At 37.8% G+C, this 25,319-nt stretch overlaps 1 protein-coding gene across 3 annotated transcripts; it reads right to left on the reverse strand.

The window, feature by feature from the left end:
- Window positions 1-75: 75 nt before the first annotated feature.
- On the reverse strand, window positions 76-25,276 carry crtc3 (CREB regulated transcription coactivator 3). Of its 3 annotated transcripts, none has more exons than XM_008337104.3 (15): window positions 24,009-25,275; window positions 20,557-20,667; window positions 19,295-19,423; window positions 16,953-17,014; window positions 11,973-12,035; window positions 10,812-10,915; window positions 8,615-8,665; window positions 8,439-8,524; window positions 7,846-7,895; window positions 6,666-6,886; window positions 4,672-4,907; window positions 4,258-4,449; window positions 3,754-3,837; window positions 3,154-3,361; window positions 76-2,761 (listed from the first exon to the last, which is right to left on the reverse strand). In XM_008337104.3, the coding sequence occupies exons 1-15, from the start codon at window positions 24,138-24,140 to the stop codon at window positions 2,556-2,558; spliced, it is 1,935 nt and encodes a 644-aa protein (XP_008335326.1). In that variant the 5' UTR covers window positions 24,141-25,275; the 3' UTR covers window positions 76-2,555. The 3 variants fall into 3 exon arrangements, with proteins under 3 accessions (XP_008335326.1, XP_008335325.1, XP_008335327.1); XM_008337103.3 differs by having other exon boundaries at window positions 4,228-4,449; XM_008337105.3 differs by lacking the exon at window positions 11,973-12,035 and having other exon boundaries at window positions 4,228-4,449; window positions 24,009-25,276.
- Window positions 25,277-25,319: the final 43 nt, after the last annotated feature.

The raw sequence follows: 25,319 nt of genomic DNA on the forward strand, positions 1-25,319 counted from the left end.
TGGCAGAACCAGTAACTGCATTCTCGGCCATGTCAGGCCTTCAAGTTAAGGACAAAACTTTAATGACAAAAGTTCTGAAGTTGACACAGTAAATAGTTTTATTGTTTATATTAAATCCGGAGGATAAGTACTATGACATTGGATACAAACTATGAAAGTTTGATTCGAAAAAAATTACAAAACCATAAAGTAGTAACACTAAAGAACAAAATCATTCTTTAAATAACGCATCTGTACATTTCAGTATGCAACTAAAAAAAGTAAGATAAAAACAAACAAAAATATCTAATAGATCTTTGCCCCAAACAAAAAAACAAAACAAAAACAAACAAAAAAACCCAACAACCACAGGCTGTTAGAACTTAACAAACCTAAAGCTACAGGTTGGTACATGTTACGGCAGAAGTATACAGGTATACGTCACAATACGACAAAGTAAGGCAGCAGAGGGCAGAGGTTAAAACTGCAGGAGAGAGGAAAACAAACACAAAATGTATTATAATATAAACAACAGAGCTTTAAACTGAAAGCTGACTCCACCCACCCCCACTGACTGACAGTGTTAGCAAGAGTTCAGATTTATAAAGATCTCTCAGATGTAAGTAAAACAAAAATCATAAAACTATCCACATTTCCCCTTCTTTTTTTAACCCGACATAATGATGCTCAGTGCATCAGCGACACCAATAGACTGAAAGTCTGGGGTAAAAGGTTAAAACAGGACAGTGCTGGATTCACCCTCACCCTGTAAGGGTGTAGATGGGATGGATGCAGCTTTCCCTCTGACTGACTGAGCAGCTACACATCTGTGGACACTGGACACATGTAAAATTGGGATTCTGGCTAATTTAATCCTGACTAAGCAAGATTGAACCTGATGTCATGTGACACTGCATGCTGCTTAGATACACCTGCTCCACAGGTTGAACTCATTTAGAAAGGAAAAAGTTGCATAGCATTTTTTTAAATAAGCGATTGCAAAACATAATAGAAACAGACACTAGGGGGCACTCAACGCCCTAAAAGTCTGAGCTGGTTACATAACCGACTGTAACTGTCGGCTTTAACAGAAACTGTAAAACCACAACATCAAATTACCTCACAACTACACACCTGCTGCTGGTGGTTTGGTTTTTTATAAATAAAAAAGTGTAATTGCTCTGATCATGAATGGCTTCCTTTAATCTCTTTGGGTTGTCAGGTATCAAATTCATTACCTGTAAATATATTAGCTTAGAAAATACAAACCTATAGGAAAAAGTGCAAACAGAGATTAAGTGCAACGTTACATGATGTCCATGTCCACGTGATCCAGTCTGCTCACTGTCTGTTTGGACACAGTAAAGGGTAAGAGCGGGGAGGCTGCTTTTTTCTTTGTAAGACAAAGACAAAAAAACAATTGCTGACATTTCATTAACAAAAACACATGCCCTTATTCAAGACAATATTTAAGAAAGGACCAGAAACATCAGTACAAAACATGTCAAATAATACAAATACACTGAATGTACACAGAAGTAACAAAAATATTTTTGGGGTTTTTTTTATAGTGGAATTTATGTCCCAGTCCTGTCAATGTTCTGCTAAAGGAAAACATGCTTTGACAAAGCGGCGACAAAATAAGCAGGAGCTTACACAAAAATATAAATTCATTTACTGCATCTTAGAATTTTAACTCTCGCCTCTCACACTTTGAACTAAAATGTATATTAGAGTAAAATTGTACTTGTTAGATCTCATCTTTGTAAACACTTTGCTCTTCTGTGTCTGGGTTTCAAAATACATTCTCATCAGTCTTTCATCTTTGTAGCAAACATTTTCAAATGATACAAATAGATTTCAGAAAGAACAGAGTCCAATGGCTTGAATCTCCACGACTGCTGACAGATTGATATGGCCGGGCCACGGCTGGTTTTTATTTCACCTGAAGATACTCAAAGCTGCCAGATGTTTTCGTTTCATTTTGTATTTTTACATTTCCACACGTCATTCCCTGCCTCAGAGCCTTATCTGAGATCCCATCTGCTGAAGTATCGGAGAAAAAGTTAACTATATTGGCATTTCTGCTGCTCTTCAGCTCTGCAGAGAGGTTGCTATGGTGTAACCATGACGATGAGGTTGCCATGTCAGGGACTCGGGCGGAGGGTTTGAACTGTTGGTGAGATAAACCCGGAGGAGCTCGTCCATATATCCTCTCTCATGTTTGCACCAAACATGGTCTTTTTTTGGTTGGGGTGCAGACAGGCTTCTGCTCCCAGAGCTGGTTTAAATGCCTCCACAGCATTTTTGTTAAAAGAAGCTGGAGCTCCAGTGAGACTTGCTTTGTGTGACGCAGATGTAAAAGGCGTTCGTCCGTACATTTCCTCAAAAAGTACGCTTGAGTGTGGACACCGTGTTCACATCTTTCACATTCTTAATCTTAGTGGCAGTGTGTGTATGCATTGTGTCCCAACACATACAGTATTGTACGCATGCATATTCAGGTTGGCAACTCCGTGTTTGTGTGTACATGTTTGTGTGTCCTTTATTTCATAAAACTGTGAATCTCTTCACATTCAGAGTCTGTCATTGCGAAACGTGTCCTCCACAGATGGGTCTGGTAGCACCATGTCTGGATCACTGAGCATGCTCAGACCATCCAGGCTGAGGGGCTCGATGCGCAGCTCATCCTCCAGTGGGAAGCCTCCCTCTGGGTCGAAACATTCAGGCACCATGGAGAGTGCGCTGCTTATATCCTTTGACAGACTGGGATTGGAGTCATCTGGGAAAAAAGCAGCCAGAACAGATAATGAAAATAATGGTGGACACTCCAGTGAGGGAACCACACATGCTGCCTGTATTTAATAGTCTTCCTGCCCTTAAAAGTAAACTGATCTGAACCATCCTATTTTTAATAGTAAGTAAATAAATCACTATAAGGTTGAACAAAAAAAACAGAACTGACTCCACAAACACTGACTTCACGTTAAGAACATTTTAACCTTGTTCAACTCGTTTTGTGAAATTGCAACACAATGAATGGCTTTTTGCCCTTGTTGAAAGAAAATAAATTAAAACTTTCCTATCAAAAAACCAAATGCATATTTTGTGCTGGCAAATCATCAACTAAACTCTGTATGTTCTGCAGCAGACAGCCCAACCCGCTGTACTCACCAGTGAGAATGATGTTTGGAAGCATGCCGCTGCAGTTGGAGTACAGCATGTTGGACCTCATGTGCATTGGGTCCTGCAGACTTCCGTGGCTGCCGCCCAGTCCTGCCAGAGCAGCCTGGGAGTAGTAGAGCGCGGAGGAGGACGGGTCGAAGCAAGAACCTCCTGCTGTGGAGCTCATTGTGTTTTCCAACAGACTGAACTGGTCCAACTGGACGACAGATGGTGATGAAAAAATGGCAAAAACCAGTGAGTAGGACTTTCCCATTACAATGACATCGAAAACCCACTGTAACGACCTCGCAGACAAAAAGGCTTAACATATGATTGTCCTAACACATTTTTGTGCTTAGGCAGATTTAGCTACTGTTGACACGAGCAGCTGCTACACGACTCAGTGATGAACAGCAAGAGAAATCAGATCATATTGTTTAATGTGTGATCTTAACTAATGAATGACTGGAGGACTGCAGAAGCAAGACTACCTATAAGACTTGTTCTGTTAATTAACGAAACACCAGAAGACACGCCATCTCTCTCATATGTATTTATGAATAATAATACTTCCGCAGCATTGTGTCACTGTGTGTACTGTACAAATACCTGATTGAGAAGAGTCTTGTTCTGGCGATTAGTGAACTGAGTTTCCATGAAGGGGTCATTAAAGAGTGCTGCCATGTTGTTGGGCTGTCAGAGATGACAAAAAAAGAAAGGGAGTATGTATATAAAACACAAATCTTAAATTCAAATCATTCAATGGTTTGCATCAGTTGCTACTGCTCTAGTTTTATCCCTAAAGAGTAAAAAAAAAAGTACTCTAAAACTGAGAACTGTGTTTATGCTTAAGTTCTACATGTTCACGATGTCTATAATGATCATCAAAACACACATGATTTTGACGTGTGGTTGGAACAACGAAGATTAAAAGCTAAAAAAAAAAAAAGTACTATTTTAATAAATGTTTGTAAACAGATTTAAAATGCCAAAACTAATCTCCCAAACCAGTTCCTTGTGACTCCATAAACACTGCCTTGTTTGTGTGTGTTTTTGTGTGCAGCTCTCTGTTTGCAAACATACCCAATCAAATGCAGCCCTTGGAGTACCAACCTGGCCCGTATTAAAATCCAGTGGGATGCCCTGAAGGGGGGAAATGGGCTGACGAGACTGTTGCTGCTGTTGTGTCTGTTGCTGCTGCTGCTGGCATTGTCGACCTTGGTCCAATCCATGCTGGGATTGTTGGTAAAGCGGATATGGTGGAGGCGGCTCCCTTGGCATGTTGCTGGTATCCAAGGCAACACCCTGAGGAGGAAAGGGAAAACAAAGGAGTCAGGAGTCAGTAAAGACAAGTAGAGTTGGAGAACCTTATACCATAGATCTGTTTGTACCAGCTAAGCTCACTGCAAAAAAACATTTATGATGTCATCAGTAACATGACACGTTGCATTTTGACAGTATGGGTGCATTAAAAATGCCCTCTCTGCATCTAACATAATCCTGGACATTATAAAATTGTGACAGTACCTGTGTGATGGGGGACAATGATGGGGACATTGTAGGGGACAGCTGTTTTGCCAGACCCCTGCGCTGCTCGGAGCCTGGAGACAGAGTGAGGGGGCTGATGGGAGCCGGTCGTCGCCGGGGAGAGTTGCCGGAGAGACGAAGAGATGAGTTGATAGAAAGATTACTGAGTGATGACTGCAGCTGGCAGTTGTTGAGAGATGCTTGAATTGAAGGATTGCTGAGAGAAGATGAGAGTCCTGCAGGACAGGGATGACAAATATGCAGGCAGATGGATTAACACATTTTAAAAGCAACAGAGCATGGAAGACCACAGCCATGAGATAAAAATGGGAATAGATCCAAATACTTGATGAACACGTGGACGTTATAATGCAGTTATGAATTCTATTTTCCAGCACAGACTCCAGTTTTTAACCACAAACACTGGACTTTATTGTTTGACAGAAGGAAAAGAGAGATGGAGAGCTGAGGAGAAGAAAATGAAAAGACTGAGGAACTGCTTATCGTGAGCCAAAATGGGGTCAGAGTTCCTCTGTCACTGCTCGCCAAGCTGCTCTGTGTTCGACATGAGAGCCCAACCACAAATCCTACTCACAGACAACAGAGAGGAAAGACTGAGCGGGAGCAATGGTGGGTGTGAGCACATCAGGCAGCTGGACACAGAGAAAGTATTCAATCAGACGTGAAGAATGTTATGGTCCCTCAGCTGGCAGAGGAGGGAACCTGGAACCTGCAAAATGTGCTGGAACACGGCTCTAAAACTTTACACTGAATCAAATGTCCAGTGTATTAAACAACCATGTGAATCATGAACATGACTCACACTGACGTGGATAAGTCTTTCAACAATAACAGGGTGTAACAGTTTACATAAAAGTAATGATCCAATTTTCTTTTATAACTTAGGACAGCATGTTAGAATGTATAAGTATATTAAGTGTTTATATATTTATACACTAAGGATGTTCTTAATCCAATCGCAAGGGTTCGACTGGAGTCAATCTTTGCATTTTAAACCAATCAGGTCAACAGGTCACAAAATTGAATTTTAGGTGCTGCAACTTCCAGCAATTTACCAAGTAACATCAAACAGCTACAAGTAATACTGCATTTGAAACTTAATAGAAAAATTAAATTGAAATGCAAACAGAATGCTTTTCCGAAAACATCATAGCATATTTCCATTAATTACAGTAATACCACTGCAGCTTTGTTGGGTGGTACAAGTCAAATCAAATAAGGACAAGTGTCAGATTTTGACTTGGTAATTAATTCAAAAATGAGTTCTTAAATTGTAAACATTAAACAGTCAATCTGATTAACAGCTACTTTTATAGAGTGTCAAAGGTCAAGTCTCCCTTTTGTCTAGTCAAAATTCTTGCCCACCATGACTCTTCTGTTCATGCTTTGTAAAAGGAAGTGCAGTAATGCTGTAAAAGAGGAGGTTCCTCCCCAAACCTTTTCCACAAAGAAAGGAGCAAAGTACAGTCCAAAAATTCCTGTGAAACTGAATCATCAAGACCTTCCTTCATTGTAACAAATTGCATTTCAGCAATTCCCAGTAAAACAACACCGCAAAATTATCTTTTTTGTCTACGGATTGTTCTGTTGACATTTGTCAAACAGAATTAGAAGCTGGAGTTTTCATTTCCTCCATTCATTCTTTAGCAATCTTCTGAAAGACACATTCATCCAATAATTGCACACATAGCAGAGGTAGTATGGTTCGGGTAAAGTATGTAATCTATTTTTTTTTTCATTATACAAACTAATGTGAGTAATTTAGAGCCTTGGTTGAAGACCCGTGTGAATAAAACGTCATTATTGAATAATAATCTCAGAAGAAACTCTTTTCCTTCTTATTTGTGTGTGGGCTTGTGTACAGAACGCTATCTCTGCTCCTAAATTGTTTCTGTTTCATTTTAGTGTATACCAAAGAGTGATTCAATCTGGAACTAGGAGAATGAAGAATTTTAAATCAGAGCATCACCCACCCTGTGAGCTCCCAATGCCCAGATGCATCATAGCAGCGGGCAGGTTTCCGGTGCTGTTGCCTCCACTGAGGTTGGGGTATCCTCCATTGTCCTCAGGGTCCAGTGGAGTAGAAAGAGGGGAAGTAAACTGCAGGTTGCTGAGGTCAGGCAGCGAGCCACCAGTGTTTAACGTTCCTTGGTAGTGAGAAAGTGTGGGATTCTGCTCTGGAGACGGGAATATACTGCACAGAAGACAGCAGAAGAAAATGGGTTTCATTTGTGAGGTGAACACGAGTATTGTAGATCATGCCTATTTTAATGTATTTAAATAAACAGTCATTGTCATTTAGAGCTGACATGGTTTCTTAAATACGAATACATTTTTCAGGCCTATTTGTTTTGACGCTTACTCAAATTACTCAAATTTTCATTTATGCTCATATGCTTCATTAACAGAATGTTGGGAGCAACTGTGACTCATTGTTGTCTGTCCAAACACACATGCAAGCGCACAAACACACACAGTTAACCTGGCACAACAAACCCTCACAGAGAGAAATATCACATCACATCACAAGATTGTGTAAGAGGTCCCTGATGCTGCTGAGAAGGCCGGAGCCAAAATATTAATATTCAGTTATGTTATTCTATATCAGTAAAATAAATGAAAAAAAAGTAAAAGTCGAGTGAGTTGGATTAAACTGTTATCTTTGCATCTTTGGCATGACACGCCTGTGAAAAATCACCTCAGCAAACTTGTAGTAACAAATTTGATAGAATGTGATTAAAATGAACTGTTCCTCCAACTATTAAAAGACTACTTGTGTAAGAAAAAGGAAAGACAAACATGACAAACAAAGAACATGTGTTTTTGTTATTTCTGGGTTATTGCTGCTCTGTTGACTAGGGATGGGAATCCTGAACTGCTTCTTGTAGAAACAGCCTCCTAATAGTCCAATTCATTGGAATACTTAGTCTGCATGTGTAAAGATTAGATTATTTGCACATGACATCACATGCGTGCTCAATTATTTGGTTTAGACTGTTCACAAAATGGCAATTTGATGATTGCATGTTTATTTTTTTATTTAATTTTGCCCAAAAAAACAAAAACAAAAACAACTCTACTCGTACCAGAACAAAAGGTCATCTAAAGATAATTAAATACTGGTACTTCTCTTTTTAGAGACATTAGACGTACTTGATTCCAGGCACTTCACAGGATTTAGGCCTTGATGTCAGAGACTGGACCTAAAGGAGTTATGACAGAATCAAGTTAGTGTGAACTCTAATCCCTATATATATCCCTATATATATATATATATATATATATCTTAATATATATATATATATATATATATATAGGGATATATATAGGGATTAGAGTTCACACTAACTTATATACATATATAAATATATATATATACACACACACACACTGTAATTACATTAATTACATTTTACAATGAAATGTTATCCAATAAATAATTAATGAACTCTCTCCAACTATTATAAACAGTGATGCATATAGACTTTTATGTGTACTGTTTTAAGAGCTGAAAGTGAATGGATGTGTTGGTACTGAACCATTTCTGACAGTATCTTCCTGGTCAATTTACCCAGTGTGCAATCTTATCCAATCTAATATTATACCTTCATTTAGTTAAACACGTAGGTTCAACATTACTTGAATGTTTCAACCACGTACTTAATATTCAATGCTATGGTGTTGGAACTGATCATTTTACATCTTTGATTTAATATCTTTTGTGTACAAGAGTACAGCAGTCTTACCTTCTTGGCCTCCCACAGTTGCTTAGGAAGTGGCTTAGTGACCCCGATTAAACCCTCCTCATTATTCAGGGCAGGAAACGAGAAGACTGCAGAAAAAAGACCATGTTTTAATTTAACATCTATTAAAAAAAACTATTTTCTATTTTGATGACTAGAACAAAAACCTTGTAACTCACTGTCTCCAGAGCCGTCCACTTCTGCTTCATTTGCACCAACTGAATGCCAACCTTCAAGCAAACAAGACCATAAACACAGAGAAGATAGACAAACAAATTGAAAACATTTGTAGAAAAACACTACTAGACATTCAGTTTCCACCAGCTGTTTGAACCATTGCAGTATGTCTAGGACAATTACCAGCCCTATGACCAGCACAGCATATACATTACAATTACTGTTTAGTTCAATAAACACAGCAGCTGGGCATCTGGCATCATGTTATTAGTAACATGGTTGGACAGAGAAAGGGAAACGACAGACCGATGAGGCCTAAAAAGAAGACCATTGTTTTCCACGCAGCACAAAGAGACTCATTCTTTTCTTCCCCAATGTAGAACATTATTACACACGCTTTGTTTTCTTTTCTTTTTAACTTTCCTTTTTCGTGTCTAATTCTACTATTAAGCAACACCATGCGTTCCCTGCTTTCTGTTGCCAATTAGGGTATTTTTTTTGTTTCTCTTGATCTTCCTCAAGTTTCTTCGTCACTCAGACTTGAACACAGCTTCTCTTACAGAGGCCTTTGATCCACTGCCCACCAATTCCTTCTCTTTCCATGTCCTCAAACTCTCTGAAGTGTATCCTTTTAGAAAGACTCATTTTATTTTGGTACGCCTTAAAGGCAATAAGGCCAGACAACATCCTGCATCATTTGCAAAGGTATCCTGTTGCTTACAAAAGTGCAACTGGAAAAATGAAGAAAAATAAATACATTTACAGCTGATAAAAAGATAACAGACTAATTGTACTGGTAGAATTATTTCTTTTAATTCACTCAAAGGACTGTATTGAGTGAAAGCTCAGGACTTAGAAAATGCCACCGTCCTACTGTTGAGCAATAAAAGACTTTACAGCTGCACAAATCTTGGGAGTTAAGAAATAACATGAAAAGACCAGAGCTGGACTCATCTGATCTGACAGTGTGAGTTACTGCTGTAATTCCACATTCAATGTTTCTTTAATAATTTAAGCCTGAGAGTCAGCAATGACTCCAACGATCCACAGAGGCCCTAGGGCTTTGCAGCACTGTGCAATTTTGTCTGACAGCAGTGAGGTGTTAAAGAGGCCCCAACATGACCAAGCATACACAGATGTAGAGTTTATACTGTAGTACTGCACAGACAGCAGAATAATTAAAGTACCATGCTCTAATTTTATAACTCTTGGCTTACAGAATATGGTTTAAAGTTTCTTCATATATGCCAATGTTGCACCTTTTCTGCAATGATCTACATAAAAGATTTTAGCTATTATTGTATGTAGCAAACACACACAGAACTGAGACTAAGATGAACCATTTAAAGCTGAGCAGAAAACATGCTGTACTGTTTTCTTTTTATTCTGTTTGTACATGAAACTCATACTTGGTCCAGATCTTGGAGCAATATCCTGTTTAAGCTTGCCGACTAAACACAGAGTAGTTAAACAGTGGAGGAGAACTTGTTTGTGACAAGCAGTCAAAATCTGCTCATTTGGATGAAAATTAAGTGAACGCAATGTCAACGAATACAAATGAATGTTTTTTTTTTCTTTGAGACCATCATCACTGTATGCCAAATTGTCACTGTGTAATGGAGCTGAGTGACTTAATGGGTCTGTCACGCAGCTGGCTGATTGGACTGTATTCTCTGTTAATAAATGACTGGGGAGAGAAACACAAACATCATAAAGTCGCATGAAATGGAGTCAGCGCCCGAGCAGCTGGCACTACTGCCTGTAACTTTAGGTGGTATACAGTTTCTTTCAGAGGGATTTCACTAAAAGTTTGAAACATGGGGAAGTAAATGGGACGGTTGAAGGATGCAACGTTTGTCATGACTTTAGAAAAGGAGACAGTGACATTAGGTATAATTTAAACGCAGGTCAATGAGTTTGTATATCATAGGCAGTTAGGAAATCATTTGAGCAGAAAATGGATCTTCAGTATAGATCTGTGTTACATTTGCTAATGGACTATCAGACTCAATCAAAGCCCAAAACAAGTACGGTAGGTCTTCTAAACAAACATTTTCTGCTTACTGTTAAGAGTTTCCTACTGTTAGAACTAACTAAATAAAATCATTTGTCATTGGATTACATTAAATTAAGTTTACTCTTAAGACACTAAATCTTTTGCTTGTCAGCATTTATTGTTTGTGTGGGTGTTTTACTCACCATTACGCTCAGGGGGACCCCGACCCATCTGCTGGTTCATGCCAAAGGGGTCCTGAGGGTTTGGGTTCATGACGCTTGTATGGAGAGCAGAGTCGGAGTTGGTTCTGTGTAGGAGGCAGAGAAAAATTATGCAAAGTGTTCCTGTAGCACCTTGGATAGAGGCAGATGGTACTTGTGACCCAGAAGGTTAGCCAGGTCAATCTTCTTCCTGCTCTGACACGGCACACAGGCTGTTAGGCTCACTATGAGCTCAGAGAGAAAAACATTTACCAAATAAGGGGCTCATCAGTGTAAATGCAGATTGACTCAGCACCCAAACAAAGAGCATACTCTAGAAACAAGTGTCTTAGAACTGCTGAAGAGTCAACTTGGCTTCTTGATATTCAGTTTATTTTCATGACTTAACTAATTTAATCTCTATTATTGAAAAACACCTTTCACTCCAAAATGTCTATTTATATGTGCGCAAATGTTTTTCTACTTAAGAGATTACAAAATATAGCAGATTAGAGTGAGGCAGTGAATAATATGACAGTTATTCCATTTTAATCTTCACATTCATAGAAACATGGTGCTAAAGCAAAGGTAGAGAGTAAAAATTTGATAAAACCAGCCAATGAGCACACTTTAATTTTTCTCACTCACGAAAACTAATTAAGGGCAATTTATTTCTTGAGCACAACTCACTGTTACACTGTTTTCTCCCATCAGTTATGCAAAGTGCAAAGCAGAATGAACAAAGCAGAAAAGGCAACTGCACTGTATTTACATCAGGAAAAAAATAAGTTCTAGTTCAGAATTAAAAAAATAACAATGGGAAGATTTAGAAATGCAAGCAGTTCTAACTTATTACAAAGGTGCTAAAACTCAACTAGGTTAGTAAAGAAAGAAAGTATTACTTCAGACACACGTAGGTGAAAAGGAAATTAGAAGAATGACAGTCTTTGTTGCCTTCCATCTCAGCTCTTCAGATGACAAGGAAGATCTGAAGATGTTATGAATTCAGCAGAGGTCTACAAAGGGTTAAAACTAGGATGTTATGTGTCCACAGGCTGAGGAAAAAAAGAGTGAATGGCCTGTTTGACAGGAGATGAATCATTAAAGATAGACCAAAAGGAGAAAAAAAAGAGAGACGGGTTAGTGAGAGGGGTCAAGGGTCACCTGTTGAGTTGGGATAATAATCTAAACCCCGGCCGTTTTTCCTCAGTCCATGGCAGCTGTTCCCTTGAAAGAGATATAGGAAAAGCACAAAAAAGTAAATTTGCTTGGTGGTAACCCCTGGTTCCTGTCCTAAACTTTTGGAAGGAGAAAGAATTTCAGTCCTGAATTTGGTATTCAACGAAAAGACCCAGAGAAACAGTAGGTAAAGGGATATAAATATTTGGTCAAAACCAAGACATTGGAAAACAGATAAACAACTAAGGCGATGTTTTAACCCTGTAGGTGAAAATAATCAGTTCTCCAATATCTATGAGAGGTGGAGAGATGTTGTGAAATATAACCAGGTCGCCTGGGAATCGGCAGTAGAACAACAATAACAACTTGATGTGAAGAGTCATTGTCAAAGCCTGAAGCATTGGAGTGGGATGTAAGTGGATTCTTCAAAAAATAAAAAGGGCTTTTAAAAACACAAATGTAAGAATATAAGACGAGACTACCCTCAAGAAAGTCTCTTTGATAGTAACTATAGCATCACATGATGTACAGTATAAGTACCATTTACAGTACCTTCCCTTTGTAACAAAGAAATCAGATTATTTTGTTACCTAATAGGTCAAACCTCTTTTCTTGCACAAAGGGAGATAATGATTGCTTTTTAGACGTACAGTGAAATCATTAGTCAACTAATGAAAACTGAAGAAAGAGCAGGAGCCAATCTGAGTAACATTTGTTTGCTCGAAGGAGGAACATATTAAAGGAGATCCAATCAGTCACAACATTGTTCTGTAGTAAAATGAAGCAAGGGGAATTCTGACCATGTCCAGTGGGACAGATATAGTGTATGCATGGATCCTTTTACTTTAATTGCAAGCAAAAAATAGACACTGTAAAAAGTGTAGAACGACTATTTCTGAAAAGAACATGACAAATTTCATGTAAAATGAAACTAATATTTAAACAGTTTTGTTGACTAGCGCGGGACTATAGTACAAGTACCCTCCAGCAAAGATTGTGTGGGTGAAAACCAGGATATTGAATTTGTTTTTGTCTTTACACATAATTGCTCGGCAAAGTTTTAACCAACACTGAACTCAACACTGAAATAAAGATAATTTTAAAAATATACTTTTTTTTATATCAAAATAGTTTCATGTAATGTTTGATGTGAAATATTTGATGTGAAAAAAAACAAGGTAATTTTGTATTTTTCCCCAGAAGGACTGTTTATTTGACAGCAGCTAAAACCACCCATGTGATAGGCACCATACAATTTTTTTTATCATAGAGGGACCTTCTGCACAGAAATCTCAAGAGATGGTCTGAGATTTTATCCCATTTGAGACTAGTACAGAAATAGCACACCCAAGACCTGGTCTGAGATTTTACCCCATTTGAAACTAGTACAGAAATAGCACACCCAAGACTGGTGAACAGAGGAGAAGGGGAGCGTGGGACGACATTTGGTCTGTGACCCTGGAGCAGATGATTTCCAAAAAGACACATCCTGAGCATTTCTTAAGTCTACTGCCTTCTACAAAACCAGAACTCTTCGTCCCTCTAAGTGTTTATCTTCCCAGGCACAGTCATAAGGTAGTATTCATTGACATTATAAATTTCCAAGCAGCACTCCATGTAGTTTGAGTCAACTCTGGAGGACAGATGGTCGATATCAAAAAATCATGGCCCAACTCACTACAGGATACAGATGGTCAACACTGGGAAATTACCACTTTTTCTCTCCAAAGACAGATAAAAAAAACAGCCTGACTAAATAGGGAGGGAAGATAAGAGCTGTTGTCCCGGCTGCTGATCACAGAGCAGATAAAATGGCTATCAGTATAAAAGTGGGAGACTAGCATATAGATAATCACTGCGGTGGCCGTTAAAGCACTGAAACAGTTAAGAAGCACCGTGGCTCTTCTCCAGAGCCGACTGGCGTTAATGCAGTGCAGATGTAGTTGGCCTTGTAAACACTTGCTACCCACTCTCTCCTGAAATCCTAACCCTTTCACTGCAGAACAACAACCTCTGACACTTTTAATGAATGTACAAAAACTTGAGTAATCAACTGTGTCTTTGAATAAATGTTCAGACTAAAAAAATAATCAGCAACAGTTTTCTTAGAAATATTGAGTTTAAATGGGATTCTCCAGAACATTAGGTTACTGAAGAGTAGTCCATTTATAATTCCAAGGCTCTATCTACTCTGATTTCTTACTTTCCCTCCAACTGTGTTGTGCCTTTAATTAAGTTACAAATTCAGTTAGCAGACTGTGAAATCAAAGGCTAATAAAAAAATGCAGGTCTTTTAAATACAACCAAACATGAACAATATGAATTTGTAGTGACAATGATTTCAAGAGCAGCGCAGTAAATAAAAAATTGGTGAAATGGACAAAAGAATAAACCAACCATAACACTGCATCACAGAAAAGGGTGATTTTCATGAATATTTTTAATTGGCTAAATCATTGTTTCAATGAGGCTGTCAAAATGATTAGATTAAAGATTAAAATTCAAAGCACTCTATTTCAAGGGCTTACTTCTGAAAACTTAAAATACCATGACAAAACTATTTTTGTACATAGCAGTCTTAATTTTGACAGTCCATTTTGATTTTGTCCTAATCTTTTGACTAATTTGCATGTTTACGTAATGCAATTGGAGTTTCATCATCTTTTTTTGATCCGACAAGAAAGTATCTCACTACTAGTAATACTTTTGTAATGATTATATTTACTTTTCATTACAAATATGTTATATTTTGCCGTAGACATTAAAATTTGCTGTCTTTCTGTGGAATGCTTTTGATATTTTGCCAAATAGTTCTGAAGTCTTCCCAATGGGATATTTCTGCCATTAAGGCAAGTCCAGACCAATCAAGACATATCCAGACAGAAAGATTCCTAGTGTGAGCACATTCTTGCATAGCAACAAATGATAAAAATTGACTTCACAATATTGAAACGTTTCTCAACATTTTGAGGGGATTACCTTTTGAGGACTTGCTAACAAAAGAAAAGTAATAGGGCTGAGAAAACTGTGAGAAAAAGTTCAGATCTGTTTCTCAAAACAGTCAGCATGCACCAACTTTGCTGTTTTATTAAGCTGTGTCATCCTCTCAAAGGTCATTGAAATAGCAAGTGGCTACATGTGAAATGAACAGATATATAAAACTGCCATTTTAAAATAATTATAAAAATTCTCCCAGAAAACCAGCTAGGCCTTTGTCATTTTTTGCTACCTTCCATGTTGCATTTAAAAAAAAAAAAACACCTCTACTAAAAATATGAGTCTTGACATTCTGCCAAATACCCAGTGGCAAATTTTTAAGGAATTTTGCATGAAGGATCTACGGAACAAAACCTAGTGTTTCTCTAAAAGATGGTAATTTTTGACTTGTTTGATCCTTAAAAAATAACTTTTCAAGCAAATATCAATATAACATTTTACAATCCTCAATATAAAATATTGTAAAGTGAAGAAAGATAAGTAATTATTGATAACATTTTTAAGCTAGGTGATCAGTGAACTACAGAACCAGCCATTAGGTAAAGTCAATAAAGATAAAATTCTGAGGTGATGGTCAGCCACACCATTATCACCAGCCATTACCTAAAGTAAATAAGAATAAAAGTTCAGTGAGGTTAGTAAAAGACAGACAGTGGATGAGAGAGTGGCTTTAATGAAGCTTTACACTCATAGACTTTGAGTCTAATCCACAAGTGCAAGATTCATTTCTACAAGTGAAAAAGTTAGTTTCATTAATTGCTGTGAGGAAAGCTCATTTCCCACAGTACACTGTGACATCAGTCTGCTGCAGGTTGGAGCAAGAGGCTGAACTTTGCCTGCAAGGACTTGACAGAGCTGATGCCAGTCACATATAAAATGTCTATATAGTTGGGATAGCAGAAAAAGTTCAAGTCAAAAAGGGAAAATGTAATGTTCCAATTCACATCAGCAGATTTAGAGGCAAAATGGTTACAACTGACCTACTGCACAATTTTCATTTTACCGTTTTTCCTTATGCTGAGCATCATCAGCCACACTCTCAAATAAGGCTTTACTGTAAAAGGTCGGTGTTCATTCTGCAGACAGGGCATTTGTTCAAACAAGGACATCCATGTTTACTTCTTCCTCCACAAACAAAAAAATTGAATTTCTAAAATTAAAGCTAATGACACTTAGGAGCCTCCAGTAGTGGTTTCCATATTGAAATACGCAATTTTAGCACACAGAGGTGCAGCCTTCATGCTACGTGCAGCACAATCCTCACTCACTAAAAAACACACCCACATTTTGAGTATACGCATGTCATGCTTTTAGTGCAGACATATGTTAGTCAACCTGTTTTGTTCGGTCAATGACGACACGAGGGTGTGGATCTATTTTACTTCTGTATTACAACCTGTCACACAGCACTTAAATCAAGGCCTGGCAAATGTCTTTGTGTGTTGGAGTTGTGGAAGAAAATGAACCCCAGCAATTGGCAGCTGGCCAAAAGGCAGTTTATTAAACATTTGTGTGAAGGTAGAGTGCTGGAAAATGATGGGGGAGAAGCATGGCTGAGCTATTTATCACAAGGCCATAACTCTGGTGTAAACACTGATGGAAACGCTGAACTACTGTCATTCTGTCTGTTCTGTGTAGCAACAAAAAGAACATGGAAAGAGATCCTACAGGTTCAGCTGGAGAGACACAAGGCCGTGGTGCTGTGACAATATTAAAACCCCCAAAGGCAGAACACCTGGAGGTGGTCATGACCTTCTGAGAAAAGATGCAGCCTTTCCACTGTTAACACCACATGCTTGATTCTTTTAAAAGAAAGCATGTCAAAAGATCAAATATGACCCCATTCTAACAATTATAATTAAAAAAAATGTTTTTACAGAATACAAATGTTTATATAGACAATATTATATTAATATTCTAATTTAAATAGAAATACAACCAACAGACAAAAAAAGAGGCTTCACTCACCTTCTCCAGTTATTGTCCGGAGGCGGGGACAGGTAAACCGCTCCGTAGGGGGAGCTTTCAATGTATGCTTTTGTTAAAGAAATAATGAACAATTCTGTTAATATGTTGCAAATAAAAAGGACATTGTTACCCTTTTTACCAAGGTTTTTTTTTACCTAACTCGTTCTAAATGAGCAAGGACATTTTTTTGAATGTACAATGAAGCAATGGCAAAATATTTGTTATGCGATTGAATATCGAAACAGACCAAGTTGAAGTCATTGTTTGTGGAAGGGCAGGATTTCAGTGGGCTGTTGTTTAGTCTTGCTGACAATCATTTTCTAGTGCTTGCAGATCAGATCAGCTCGTAGGCTTTGGAAACAGGCTCCACTCTAGGAAGTTGTTTTGGGTGGTGAAATGAAAATGTTGAACGTTCAACAAACAGCTCAAGTGCTGCAGAAGGTCAAACACTGTAGTGCAGAAAATCTGTTTAGCCTTTAAAAAAAATATGAGCAGCAGAGAGGAGATTCACAACAACTCAAACGCTGCCCTTTCTCATTTGCAGTAATCCGCATATTTCTTTAGCTTCATTACAAGCTAAGTTGGAAGAACAGCATGATCGACCTTTTTTCATATGCAAAGAATGAGTGAACTATCCTGTTGAACAGGTCGGCTGACTTATTCAAATGTTCGGTCCACACACCCATCAACTGTGGCAAACCTAATCTAAGTGCCTAACTCATATTGTCTAATGGTGTGTACAGAAGAATAAAGAATCAGCCAATCCTACGTAACATACAAAGAGGTGAGAGTGACAAAAGTAAAAGGCTAAAAAAAGACAAGACATCTCTTTCTCTAGTCACAGCCACTAACCACATTTTTGTTTTTGAAATTTAGTACCCTGGTTAGATATAAGACACAAACAACATTTTCACTTTTAATTTGCAAGTTCCTTTAACTATTTTGACGATTGACTTGTTTAATATCCTCACACATGTACACTACACTTTCAAAGTATATCATTAATAAATAAATGTATATATAAATAAAATGTATTATTATTATTATTATTATTAATAAATAACCTTTATAAGCAGAAAATAAAACTGAGTTTGCAACAATAATTATAACAAGTCGGGCAAGATAACCATTAGTTTTAAAATATTTGAAAAAGGAATGTGAGGATCATTTTTTTCTAGGTCTATAACGTTATGTATTTATCCAGGAAATTTCACAATTTCCCTCACTTTTCTTATTAATTTGATGGGGAAAAACACAATACTTGACCAAGATAAACTGATTGTATCATGTATGTTACAGATTTTACATGTTTCTTCTAATGATTCTCATTTGTCCACACAAAATGTGGCTTTTCTAGAACATATCTAACAATGGACTTTTATAATGATATTTAGCAGAAATGCAATCCGTCACATATACCACAAATAGTGCACTAGAGTGACATTGAATCTGATCTGCCTCTTCTTTGTGTCAAGCCATTCTCACACAAGATAGTGAGTTAGATCATTTTTAGGACAAGATCCAGAGAGACATGTGTGGTTAGCAGTTAAAGTAAACCAGACTAATTATTGTTGGGTCTAAATCCAACCATTGGTTGTATCATTTTTTTAAAATTGTTAAATCGTAATATTTAGATTAATGGTTGAAGGGACACATGAGAAGTATCCAGTGGTTTTGCCTTGCAGTAAGATTATCCAGTAGTAACAGGCTGTATTTCTAAGAAAGTTGAAGTGAAAACTTTCTTAAATTAATATTGGAGAAATTACATACTCGTATTTCTCTAGTTAAATTAGGGTGCAATGGCTCCCTGCCCAAAACAAAACAACAGTAACCTTTACCACAGGTTTGCTACAGCATATCACATGAATATTTGATCAATGTGCACACTAACTTGAAACTGTTCTATTTTTTTTATCAAATCAAAAGGATATATGATTGGTTTACAGGTCAAAGAAGTATGTGTGTTTCCGTTAGCCCGAGGCTATCCTCGTTACTTGGTGTGTACATGCAGACACAATTATGACTGCTACATATATGTTAAATATCCAAGTCAAGAAACCATGTTTAGAAAATAACTATAAATGTAATTACTTTCAGCAGTGAAACCTGTGTGTAAAGTTGTTTACTTATGGAAAATGTAATACCTCATTAGTTAAGTCACTAGATTTGACTAGAAATATAATAAAAATACTGAATGAAAACTAACCTTATTTGTTCATATTAGCTCAGATGTTCTACAATAGTGTTCATATGTGAATACATGCCACCATATTTATGTATGTAGCTATAAGGAAGGGTGTGTAAGTAAGCTTTCAGCAGCATTTCCTAAGTTGAAAGGATATTTGCCGTCCGTGTTTGTCAACGGGTCGACGATGGGGCGAATTGATCCGATTGCGGTCTCTGTGAACCCTTTCGACCAGGCCATGGTGGCGAGTTCCTCTGACAGAGTCCAATCCAGAGGAGAAGCCACTCTGGGGAGCAATACACATTATCAGTTTGTAGTTTATTATGATCTGATGATATCGTTCAATCCTATTATGAAATCAAGCTTGACGGTAAGTATAGTATGTTCCCTGAAATAATATACAGACATGACATTATCCTTACTCCAAAGCACTGTTTTCTTTTCTGCTGCATTATCTATAAACACTGCTGTTTAAAAGGTTTCATCTGGAGTATTAACACCAGCACTGCCAGAATTATTTTGGCAACATGAAATTTTTAAATGTATACAGAATTTAAACTTTATACATTTGGATGACACAGACAGTGACATTAAAACTAAAGGATTTATTCGCTTTGATTATAGATAAACAAATATTTTCAAAAAAGCCAAAAGGTCTAACTTGGGTTGAACAGCCAAGTCAAGCCTTGAACAGCCTTGAAAAGGTTGATTGACTTTCTTTTTTTTGTTCACGCAGGGTTTGATTTCTGGACCTTGCAAAGTACTGCAATTACTGCTTTACCTCAAAGAGCCATTCTCTCCATTAACAAGGACACTTTTACTCACACCCACTTGTCTCAGCACAGCTCCCTCCTTGGAGAGCTGACACAGATTCAGGCTCTGGGCTACAGAGCAACCACTGTTAACTGACACAACAAAACATTGCTCAAAGCTGTGCAGAGAACTCCTCGCTGATCTTTAGAAACATGTCTGAATTATTCACGTCTCCTTATCTTCCCTGAATCTTTAAGATTTGCTATTCTTAAGATTCACTGTCCAATTTTGTTGTATTTTTCTATGGCCGGTGTAGTTAAACATTTTTGGCTTTAAAAAGTCCTTTAAAAAAATAATACATGAAAATAACAGCTGCAGACTTGGAAAGAAAAGTACCATGTCTTTTGATATTCTGATATATTTTTCTTAAATAAAAGCCACAATCTATTAAATAAAATCAACTTATTTGAACAGCTCTATACCTGTGAAATAAAGGACATATAAAGGAAACATTTCATCGTGAATTTAAATGTTGTGCAGATGCCTAATGCAACCCACTCCCATGTTAGCAACTCTTTGAGTTGAGAAGTTTAATCTAAGTTAATCAAATCTAAGTAAAAATAATGTTATTTGTTGTTGCTTACAGTTTTGATCATTAGATCTCACCTGAAACTCTGTGTTTGAGTTGCTAATCTGATTGACATTAGGCAGAGAACCTCCATAATATGGCATCCGAGGCTGAGACAAGCGTAGCTGCTGGACTTTTTGAAACTGCACCTGTAGGTCAAAAAGGAAAGAAAGCAGACACATAACTTTTTAGTAAGACCATTAGTTACCATCTGGGACCAGACCAGTGATTTTCAGTGTAAACCCAGACCACAGACCATGCACTGGTTGTGGATCTACAATGCTCATATTGATTTATTGAAGCTTTCTTCACTTGCAGTAATGTACTTTCAAGATAACTCTGTATTACTTCCAGCTTCTGAGAATGGGCTCACACACTGAAAAAGAAAGCATATGCATAATGATAAGCTGCAAAACCAGCAATGCATGCACTGGACAGCCAGGTCGCAAGTTAGGACCGATCATGGTGGAAAAACTGGTCCATTCTATTCCCTGGGACATAGCTTAGTACATCTCAACAGAACACTCCATCTCTTACTGTTCTGTAAAAAAAACCCTGTAGAATGTCATTTTTAATATGCAATAAGATTGGAGGATGTTTTTGTATAATTCCAGTTTAGGGTTACAGTTATCTTTTTCACAGCCATGTTTAAGTAATAAAAGGTTTAAGAAACAGTCATGCCTTGCAGGGAAACAGTGGGTTAGAAAACTGTTACCTAAACAGTGGGGGTTTGAAGGTTGGCACTGTGGGTATGACGGAAAGACCACAGCTTACAACAGTACGATTTAAAACCAAACCACAATGTTCTGTATTTCTGAATGTGACAAATCATCAGATAAGAACATCAACTGCCACATATAAAGACTTCTAAGTCCTTTATTAGAGGTAGGATGATGAGCTCACAACCTGGACTGGGCAGAGAAATGGTGCATTGAGTGGCCACCAGAATTCCCATGCTCATGTCTGTGCTTACTGCTGTTGTTTACGTGTTAAATACAGGAGAAACTATACGTATGTACTGTATTGTATATGTATTGGCAATTGCTTCTTCTACTGCCTGTTAAATAGTGTGTTTCTTTATTCATTTATTTTTGCTTTTATTCTGAAATTTAAGAGTTAAATCTTGATTTAAGTATTTTGATTTCATTGCATATATGACTACCTGAAGATATTGATTTGAACAGCAGAAATCTGCATTTTCATAAATGGGTTAGTGCATTCAGTTCTGTTGTACTTTGAAATGCTAAACGTCAATCTGGCCTGCATTACACCAGTGGGGTGTGTAGGCCAGATGGTCATAGCTTTGTCGGAAACCTAAATAGCATGGCATCAATTCAGTACAGCACTGTGTGCCCTGCCAAAGATGCAAGGGAGGAGAATACAAAACTGTAAATACTGTTACATGCTTACAATATTCAGTTAAAATAGAAATATGGGTGGCCTTAAATTCCCTTATTTTAAAATGAACTTGCTTTGTTTTTGCTGTTTCATTGTAAAGTAATAAATGACTGCACAGCAAAACTCATCAGAACTGGATACAGACAAGTTTTGGTTCTAAGCATTTTTTTCATAATTCAGTTGTAGAAAATTAAGCAGATAAAATTAAAATTAACTGTTTGGTAGTCGAGTAATTGCTTTGTTTCATAGTTACATGATTTTTTGAGCATTAGTAATTGATAAAATATTTTTATTATATTCCAGGCATTAATTAAAATTGTGATAAGCAGAAAGTCTTAAAACGTGTATTAGGAATTTTAAACTGAAATAAATGTCTGGCATGTTATTTTGTGAAATGGTATAGTATGGGTCAAGCATTCCTTTCAGGGAAGTAGTTTTTACCACATATTTAACTAAATAGAAAACCACATCTCTAAACTATACATTTCATATGATGCTTCATTTAACTTTAAAATCAAATTAAAGAATCAATGGGGTGATTCATAAAAGACATCAAGAAAATGTAGAAATGACCACTCAGCGGTAATGTTAAAAATGCTATGCACATCTTAATAACCATCATTGTTCCCCCTTAGTCACTGTAATTCTGGAGATGCCAATCTTATGACAAATGAAGAAAGCAGATAAAACCTGGATGGAGTCATGGCCATACTGTTTTGCTAAAGTCATTAGAAATTAAGACTCAATGTAACATCATTAATCATTTTCCTAACGATGTGATAGCCTTATAGGTAAATTGTAGGCCCAGAAATACTTCTATTGTATTGTGCATCAGTATCAAGTTCAGGGCTTCCCAGCCTCAGTGACATCACACTGACCAACATTTTGGTCTACTGCAGTGTATATGCTAAAACAGCTACTTCCAGGCCAGCTGTTTGCAGGCAATGTGTTCTGTTTCCTGACTAACTTCAGTCACACTCACTGCTTTTTTCTGTCTGACAGAGGTCACTGGCAGGTTACAGTAAAGCTCATGTCTGTGTCCTCTCATACAACCATATCCTCTGTGCAATGCCACTCAGGACTCCCGCTGATATAGAAAGAGTGGATTGTAAACCAGTGATATACTGTGAAAGAGAGAATACTGTGAAAATTGCTTTAATAGCCAACAATGCTATTCCTACCATGGAAAATGTTTACTCTGGATGACTTAAATGTCCAACAATGTGGTAAAATAATGAAAGAGAGAGAGAAAAGTGTTTGAAGCTAAAATCTAAGACCTGACTACAATGATCAACTACCATGCTTGCTTAGGCTTGCTTACTGTAGCTTATTAGTAACTGGAAGAAACATTTTAATCACAACTTCCTGTAGTTTTGCTGGTCCTGTGTCTAACTATAAAGTAACATCTGTCAGACATCTGTCAAAACCCCTCTGTTCTAACATCAAAGGGCTAAGGCAACAGTCCAGCTTGATATAGACTTCTGCAGTGAAGTTCAATTGTAAAGTATGCACGTGAGTCAATATGATGTCTCAAAATTGTTCTTCTCTTGAAAGACCATAATATAGAAGCAATACAATGAACATGTTTTCTTTTGGGTTGGGTAAATAAATACTTGGAAATAGTGTGGTAAATACAAATCTAAAATTCATTCAGGATGAATCCCCGACTTGGTCCCACTCTTGGTGGGAACAGTCTGAAATCATGACGTACAACACCTAAACGTTCACATCTGAACAGACAACAATGAGTCTTTGGGCTGTACACGTTCAGAACAGAACACCTAGAGAAAGTCTGGGTGAGTGGTGCCAATTTCAACTTGCCACTTTTGTATTTCCTGTTTCTCTGATGGTAATATTGTAATAAAAATGCGTGACAACCACTGAAGAACAAATGTAAACCACATTTGTCTTTAATGGATTTGCAGCACAGTGTCCAGTGGTGCTGAATGAATGCATGGAAGAAATAGATGAGAGCCACAAAAAAAAATCTCAGTCAACAGATGGGATGAGACAATCAAAACCACAGTTCAGGAGAAAGGAAAAGAAAACAGCACCGAAACAAGAGTCTTAGAACAAAACTGGAAGTATTTACCCTTGAAACCGTGAGGTCTGTCATCAGCTGCTCAAAGGCCCGGGTTTCTTCTGCTTGCTTCTGGTTGTGAAGCGCAATCTTTTCACTGAACTTCCTGGGGTTTGAGCCACCTGTGCCCGGGGAGCCGGACATTGTGCGGGCCGCAGTTGAACAACTTCAGCTACTTAGTTACTCTTTAAAAATGCGGGGTAGTGCTGAAAGTTTATTCCTTTAAGTCACTTGATAAAGGCTTCATGGAACCCATCAGGGTTCAAAGCACTGCGCACATTACTGACAAGTTAGACTAGAAGTAGTTTCACTTACACTCCGAACCTGAGTTACCAAGTAAGTCCAGATATGGGCTAACTTAGCTAAGCTAACAATTCAGCTCTTAATATTAAAAATAACTTCGCACATTATACCTTAAAGGCCAGGTACATTAACGTTATGCAAATAAGTGTTTCCAAATAAATACTGACTTCTTAGAGTGATGGCGCCTTATAAAGAAGTTGTTAAAAGCACGAAACAACTTTCACATTAACACACTTGCAGTGAACCACTTGTTTGAATGTAGCGTTGACACTGTTAGCTGTCAGTGCTAACAAACATAACGTTGCAGCTCAGACAGCGAGCTAAGTCAGCTTAATTGTAGTCGGTCATATCTCCATACCGCGGACAAACGCGTTGCGGACACTCGACTTTGGTCAACATGCAACACACGAGCAACAGAAAGGATTAGGTGCCAAGCGGTTTGTGGCTGGTGTCAGAGAAAGTTGTTAGCCTCCTTGGCTAAATCTCGCTTCTGACATTAGCGGAGCTCAGAGCAAAGGTTGGCCAAAGTGTTTTCGCTATTTCAACAAGTGTCCAGCAGTTTCTCTTCGAATTAAATGTTGACTCTGACTCCTAAAACCAGAAAACAAGATCCAAAAATGAATTCAAAACTTGACAAACGATGCAGGCGCCCGATCCTCAATTTCCCTGTAGCTGATATGACAGCGTTTCGGAGTCAGGTCCTGTGGTTAATCCATGGACAGCGAAGAGACGTCAGACAAACTCTATCCCGCAGACCGTCAACATGAACCAGCGCTGATAGATTAAAACGAAAAAAACTCTCCCCTTTTGTAACTGCTTAACCGAGGGTTCTTCAGATGACAGTTGCTGTTGTTTCAGCCTGATTCGCCGTCGCTTGTCAAGGGTAGGAGCTGCACGTCGGGTCGGATGGTTCGTTATCCACCTCGCAGTACTGCCAGAAAAACATTACCTCGTTACCAGCGCCAATGTCTATAATGTCCGCCAGGCGGCGACAAAGTCGTTAATAACACCTTCCAGCCT

This window comes from Cynoglossus semilaevis, unplaced genomic scaffold (genome assembly GCF_000523025.1).
Source record: "Cynoglossus semilaevis isolate Cse_v1.0 unplaced genomic scaffold, Cse_v1.0 scaffold1699, whole genome shotgun sequence".
Classification (NCBI taxonomy): Eukaryota; Metazoa; Chordata; class Actinopteri; order Pleuronectiformes; family Cynoglossidae; genus Cynoglossus; species Cynoglossus semilaevis.

Bases quoted from the DNA above. Each gene is read 5' to 3' on its own strand.
- crtc3 (XM_008337103.3), bottom strand. From the start codon at position 24,140: ATGTCCGGCTCCCCGGGCACAGGTGGCTCAAACCCCAGGAAGTTCAGT. The intron at 8,525-8,614 runs GTGAGTTACAAG...TTTTTTCTGCAG, and splicing joins AGTGGACGGCTCTGGAGACA to TCTTCTCGTTTCCTGCCCTG. The intron at 4,908-6,665 runs GTGGGTGATGCT...CCTGTCCTGCAG, and splicing joins GGGCATTGGGAGCTCACAGG to GACTCTCATCTTCTCTCAGC.